This window comes from Triticum dicoccoides, chromosome 3B (genome assembly GCF_002162155.2).
Source record: "Triticum dicoccoides isolate Atlit2015 ecotype Zavitan chromosome 3B, WEW_v2.0, whole genome shotgun sequence".
NCBI classification, from domain to species: Eukaryota; Viridiplantae; Streptophyta; class Magnoliopsida; order Poales; family Poaceae; genus Triticum; species Triticum dicoccoides.
This window is the reverse complement of record NC_041385.1, coordinates 561,183,728-561,190,280: the sequence shown is the minus strand read 5'-3', so window position 1 is coordinate 561,190,280 and position 6,553 is coordinate 561,183,728. Positions and strand designations below refer to the sequence as shown.

Below are 6,553 nucleotides of genomic sequence, written 5' to 3'. Positions count from 1 at the left end.
CCCCCCGGGCCAGTGCTCGTCGTGAGTGTTGGTCCAACCTGTCAGCCGCCGGTGGCCACCAGGGGCAACTCTGGGCTGGCCTACCGGAAGTTTGGACAATCCGGTGTGCCCTGAGAACGAGATATGTGCAGCTCCTATCGGGATTTGTCGGCACAGCGGGAGGCTTTGCTGGTCTTGTTTTACCATTGTCGAAATGTCTTGTAAACCGGGATTCCGAGTCTGATCGGGTCTTCCTGGGAGAAGGAATATCCTTCGTTGACCGTGAGAGCTTGTGATGGGCTAAGTTGGGACACCCCTGCAGGGTATAATCTTTTGAAAGCCGTGCCTGCGGTTATAGGCAGATGGGAATTTGTTAATGTCCGGTTGTAGATAACTTGACACTTGACTTAATTAAAACGCATCAACCGAGTGTGTAGCCGTGATGGTCTCTTTTCGGCGGAGTCCGGGAAGTGAACACGGTTTTGGGTTATGTTTGACGTAAGTAGGAGTTCAGGATCACTTCTTGATCATTGCTAGCTTCACGACCGTTCCATTTGCTCTCTTCTCGCTCTTATTTGCGTATGTTAGCCACCATATATGCTTAGTGCTTGCTGCTACTCCACCTCATTACCACTTCCTACCCATAAGCTTATATAGTCTTGATCTCGCGGGTTTTGAGATTGCTGAGTCCTCGTGACTCACCAGATACTATCACAACAGTTGCAGGTGCCGATGATACCAGTGCAGGTGATGCAACCGAGCTCAGATGGGAGCTCAACGAAGGTCTTGGTCGTTGCTATGTTTCATTTAATGTTGATCAGTAGTGGAGCCCAGTTGGGACGATCGGGGATCTAGCAGTTGGGTTATCTTCTTTTCTTTTGGCTTCGTCCGTAGTCGGACTATATGTGTGTGCTCTGAATGATGTATGATTTATATGTTCATTGTGTGAAGTGGCGATTGTAAGCCAACTCTTTATCCCATTCTTGTTCATTACATGGGATTGTGTGAAGATGACCCTTCTTGCGACAAAACCACCATGCGGTTATGCCTCTAAGTCGTGCTTCGACACGTGGGAGATATAGCCGCATCGTGGGTGTTACAATGAGCTGGTGGGGTCTGCGGCTTCCCAGGGAAGTGTTGAGCACGATGACGCCCTCAGGCGCAAGCTTTAGTGGCCGCAACGACGACATGGTCGGCGGCAGCAAGCTCTTGCCTCTGGTGGATAGCATCGTTAGAGGACGGAATCGGCAGCATGGTTAGGGGAGAAAGGATCAAGGGCTCATAATGCGTCAACGGGTAGGCTCAGCGGACTCAGGGGAGACCAGACGATGATGTAATGGTGGTGGCGATCTCCGATGCCCGAGGAAGAAGACAATGACCGTGACGGTGAAGTGAGGCCTCCCGCGTTGCATGGCTCGGTGAAGACGAAGCAGGCGACTAGGCGGACCTGTCTGACACGGTAAGAGGGCGAGGGAGGTATTGTGGTTGAGGATATGGCGATGGTGCGGGTGTGGTTGCTTCGGCCATGGAGGGGACCGAGTGAGATAGTGAACGAGAGGGTCAGCTAGATCCGGACGGCAGGGGCGAGGTTATCTGCGGTGTCGACATGGTGGGAGAGGCGGGCGGGCGAGCAGGAGGTCGCGCGGTGTGTGTGCGCGCGCATGGGGCGCGCGCACAAGACGATTGGCACTCGACCGGTGGGCCGCTACAATGCCAGGCCAGGTAGGTTTTTCCTTTTTCTTTATGTTTTCTATTTTCTTCCTCTGTTTTTGATTTAGTTTCTGTACCAAATCAACTTTAAAAATTCTGGAAAAAATGGTGGGTGCAAAATGGAATATTTCAGAGATCCTCCATAATTTTCATAACTACTGGAGCTATAAAACTAATTATAGAATTTTATAACTCCAATTCAAATACAATATAGATTAATTCAAAGGCCATAAATGCTATGAAAAAATGTACACCATCTCTGGTTGAGGTTTCACCTTTTTCCATAGAACATTTTTGAAAGGCATTTTGAGTTCATTGAAAAGTATTTTATTAAACCTAGTTTAACTAATGTGGTGCTAGGGTTTGATCAATCCTTATTTCAAAATTAAATGAAATTTAAGCATGATGCAAACATGAGAACTAGCGTTGGTGCATAGCAGACTAGGGATGTGACATTTTATTTGGTTTTTTCTTTCTTTTTTTTCCTTTTCTTTATTATTTTTCCTTATATTTTCATAGTGCATAAACTTTTTTCAAATTCGATGAATTTTTAAAATTTCATGAAAAATTCAAATTTTATGAACTTTTTTCAAATTTGATTTCAAAATCGAAGAATGTTTTTAAATTTGACAAAATTTTCACAATATTGATGAACTTTTTGTCAAATTTGGTGAAGTTTTTTCAAAATCGATGAACTTTTTTTCAAAGTTGATGTTTTTTTCCAAATTTTATCAACATTTTTTTCAGATTTTATGAACTTTTTTATCAATTCGATGAATTTTTTTCAAAATCAATGAATTTTTTTCCGAATCAAGGAACCTTTTTGAAGTTTGTGATTTTTTTTTCAAAATCATGAACATTTTAGGATTCACATTTTTTTCCCATTTTTAGCGATTTTTTGTTTGTTTTTTGTTTTAACCACGAGAGGTCAAACACGATCGAGCGACCAGACTAGTTGATCGCTTGAGCTTCTTCTTGGGCCGGCATACCAACGGGGGTGCGTGAGCGCCAGGGAGTAGATCTAGCGCTGAAGGCGCGCTATAGGAGCACCATGTTTTGCCTATCGAACCAAATCGTTCGCGGGGGATGGGTCGTAGCAAACCTTTCGTTCGCTCCACCCCCTCACATCTTTTATCTTTATCTTTATTACCTAATATAAAGCAAATTGAGTTTCTTTCATCCGTCATGGTATTTTTTTCAGAAAAGTCCCTCTATTTCAGAGAATTCAACCCGCAGTCCTGTTTTAAGTTAAAACGAAGTTTTATTTTTTGTATTTTACACAAAAGTCCCTGTCTTTTCTTAAAATCAACCCGCCGTCCGGATTTAAGTCACACCGAACCGTTATTTTACATTTTTTGAAACCCCCCTAATGTTTTAGGTAATTCATCCCCGGATCATATTTAAATCAAACAAATGCTTTCTAAAATCATCCATATCTTTTAAACCGTAACTCCGTTTTAAACATGTTATATATGAAATTTGATTAGAAAAATATGTAGAATATGAATATGAGATTATTTTACCTGTTAAGTATTTTTAGATATTATTTTAGAATATATTTGAGTCAAACCAAATGATTTTCTAAATTATTTGTATCTTTTAAACTGTAACTTCGATTTTAACATATTATATATGAAATTTTATTAGAAAAATGTGTGGAATCTAAATATGATGTTAATTTTACCTGTTAAATATTTTTAAAATATTGTTATGGAAGCAAACTTATAATTTATAGCGCAAGATCCGTTTTTTTCATACCGGCGGCGATCCGGATTGCAAATAAATACCCCACTATAACCATATACGGAAAAAAACATCGATAACTACACGCGCATACCTCTGAAAAATATCGCAAGGGAAAACAACAGATTTCTCATCGCGAGAGTGAAAGAAAGCAAGCGAGAGAGAGGGGAAGAGAGAGAGGGAGAGAGAGACGCTTTAGGATTAACCATATTCAACACACGTTTTTTGTTGTTTTGTGTGAACACCGAGGCCATCGCCGGCAAGGGTGAGAAGAAGGATAAGCTGCAACACAAACATGATGCCTCGTAAAAATAAACAAGATGGACCTATTGTGGTCTTGAGTGATGGTTGTTGAGTTAAGAGTGTGTGTTATGTTTTCTCTCCTGCTAGTATTTGCAAAACACGAAGGGCATCACCAACTTTGAATGTACTATAGGACCATCGTGTGGTAACGGCAGAAAACAAGAACGACCTCAGATATCCATGAACAGATTCCTTAACCATTCCATTTTTACTACGTGGACGTCCTGATCTACCTGCTTTGTACTGGCGCATGTTGTCCACAGTCATAACGTTAGGCCTAGCGAGGTAAATAGCACTTCTAAAAAAATGGCACGTGCTCCTGGGAGCCGAATTGGATATCCCTATCGGGATATTGCAATCTAGTTGTGGTATGTTATTGCTCCTGCAAGCTGCAATAATAAGATTGTAAATTCCGGCCAATCAGTTGGCAATATCTGCCATGATGCTATCTAGAATTTGTTTGAGGACTTCTAGCTCAGAAACTTGGATGATAAGCAGCAGAGTATTCCCTCCACCCACAAGAACTTTCTCAGGTAACAACAAATTTCAAACGGAGAGACCACCAGCTGTGGAAAGTCGGTCGGATTTGCTCCATATGAACAAGCTGCATGATCAGATCCAGCCCTTCCTAATTCGAGCCCACACAAGAGCAGCCACTAGGGTACCCCCTAAATGAGAAGCACCTGATGTCTGACCCTGACCCTGGAAATGTGAATATGCATCAGTTAGCCTTTTAGACCAGGTAAGCACGACAAGCACAAAGAATTCATTTGTTATCACAAATAATATTTGCTTAGAAGTACATCAAAGATATTCGGAGAAACAACAAGCTGAAGATGTCCGATAGAATGAGATACTCAAGGAATTATACATGTGGCATAGCTTGATTGCGATACTATATGGATCACAATGCCAGACCAGTGATTACCTTCAGGTACGTTCATCTCAGCATAGGATAAAATGCAATTATAGGACAAAAAGGTACAAAGATAGAAGACAAGCCAGGAAAGACTACAGCCAAAAAGATACTACATGGTTTATAATCAGCAAATTATTTAACCAGACATTTAGAATTATTCCAATCACTGTAGACATGAATATTGATTCATATATGTTTCAACCCCAGGTTGGTTTAAAACCAGGAATTGTGCGGGTAGGCAACACACAAACACTCAGAAATGCAATCCAAGCAATGAACAAATGAAAGTAACAGTGCCCCGAAACTCTTGTAGAAAACTGATAGCTGATGAGCATAAGCAACAGAGTGGCACTGATAACATTCACTTATGCGAAGAATACCTAACAGAGAGTTAGTTAAAAATTTGCATACCTTGTTCACCCTCCACAAATCAAGACCAATCCAAGCAACCCCCTGAAATATATAAAGTCAAAAGAAATTATGCTCTCATTTCCTAGCACCCACATGCTTTGCCGAATTTTACAAGGGAAACTAAAAAATCCTCACCACTAAGGCAGCTGGAACAGGAATGATCATGTAAAGGTAGATTAGTCCCTTTGGTTTGAGAAAAATGTGAAGAAGCACAATGGCATTAACTGCAGCACTTGCACCCTGAGTGACATGAATAAAAAAGGTCATAGTGTGCAACAACTAAATAGGAACATTTATGTACAATATCACTGATAGGTGATAATGCTCATTTTGGTGGTTTTACATTATATTACAGGTGAAGGGGAGCCTTAGCGCAGTGGTAAAGCTGCTGCCTTGTGACCATGAGGTCACGGGTTCAAGTCCTGGAAACAGCCTCTTACAGAAATGTAGGGAAAGGCTGCGTACAATAGACCCAAAGTGGTCGGACCCTTCCCCAGACCCTGCGCAAGCGGGAGCTACATGCACTGGGGCTGCCCTTTACATTATATTACAGGTAAATCACCATATCGCCTCAGGTTGCCACATTTACCTTCTAATTAACTATGTGTAGGTATAAGATGATAAATACTCCTTCCGTCCGAAAAAACTTGTCCCTCAAATGGATGTATCTAGCACTAAGCTTTTTTTCGGACGGAGGGAGTAATTGGTTGGTTGGTAACATTTACTGCTTATATGAGATACTATACATTCTTTCATAATCAATACCAAGGAAAATGAACTGTTGGAAGTTGGAACAAGAAATCACGTACAAGCGCGTTACTTCTTAACATGTCCCATCCTGCATGAACCTGCACGAAAAGGGTTACTTGCTAAATTAGGAATACTATCAGAAAACTTTAATCAATAATTTCAATTCCATGCAGGGTTCTTGAAGGGTCCATCCTACATAATCATTCCCACAGTATGTTACCTGTCTCCTTGGAGCTATAAAAGCCTTATCTACCAAGAAGAATGTGGATCCAACAAGTGCTCCTGCTATGTACAGCTTCAACAAAAAAGCAGGGCCAAACGTGCTCGAAATCTGATGCAAACAGAAAATGAAAGCAAATCAGGGAGTGATTGTTTGGTAATAATTTCAAAATGAAAGGAAATAAATGGTCACTACAAAAACACGGTATAAGTATTCCCTGGTATAGGAGAAGGGAATTGTTGTCGGAATAGCTTAATCCTACCCGTTGTACCAGCCTAGTTAAACATGGCATCTACGTAGCAAATCCTCAAAGTCAAGTCAAATCAATGGAAGTCCAAGCAACTAGTCGTCGTCAACAGGTCAAAGGAAGATGAGCTAAAAAGAGGATGAAGACCCAAGAGAAAGCAACCCATTAGCTGGAGGGTTGTGTGGGCTAGTACAGCATGGACCATGCACCACCCCCTTTTTCCCAAGTCCACCATGGATTAGCGGACTAAACATTTGCCTATGTAAGCCCC

General features: G+C 41.5%; 1 protein-coding gene across 1 annotated transcript in view; it reads right to left on the bottom strand.

Moving 5' to 3' along the window:
- Positions 1–4,066: 4,066 nt before the first annotated feature.
- Positions 4,067–6,553, bottom strand: part of LOC119277077 (RHOMBOID-like protein 12, mitochondrial) — a 6,660-nt gene continuing 4,173 nt past the window's right edge. The window contains exons 4-8 of the mRNA XM_037558295.1: positions 6,036–6,146; positions 5,875–5,913; positions 5,201–5,305; positions 5,066–5,107; positions 4,067–4,437 (exon numbers count right to left, since the gene is read on the bottom strand). Of these exons, the coding sequence (XP_037414192.1) occupies positions 4,348–4,437; positions 5,066–5,107; positions 5,201–5,305; positions 5,875–5,913; positions 6,036–6,146 (387 nt within the window). The 3' untranslated portion in view covers positions 4,067–4,347. The remainder of the gene's footprint in view (positions 4,438–5,065; positions 5,108–5,200; positions 5,306–5,874; positions 5,914–6,035; positions 6,147–6,553) is intronic.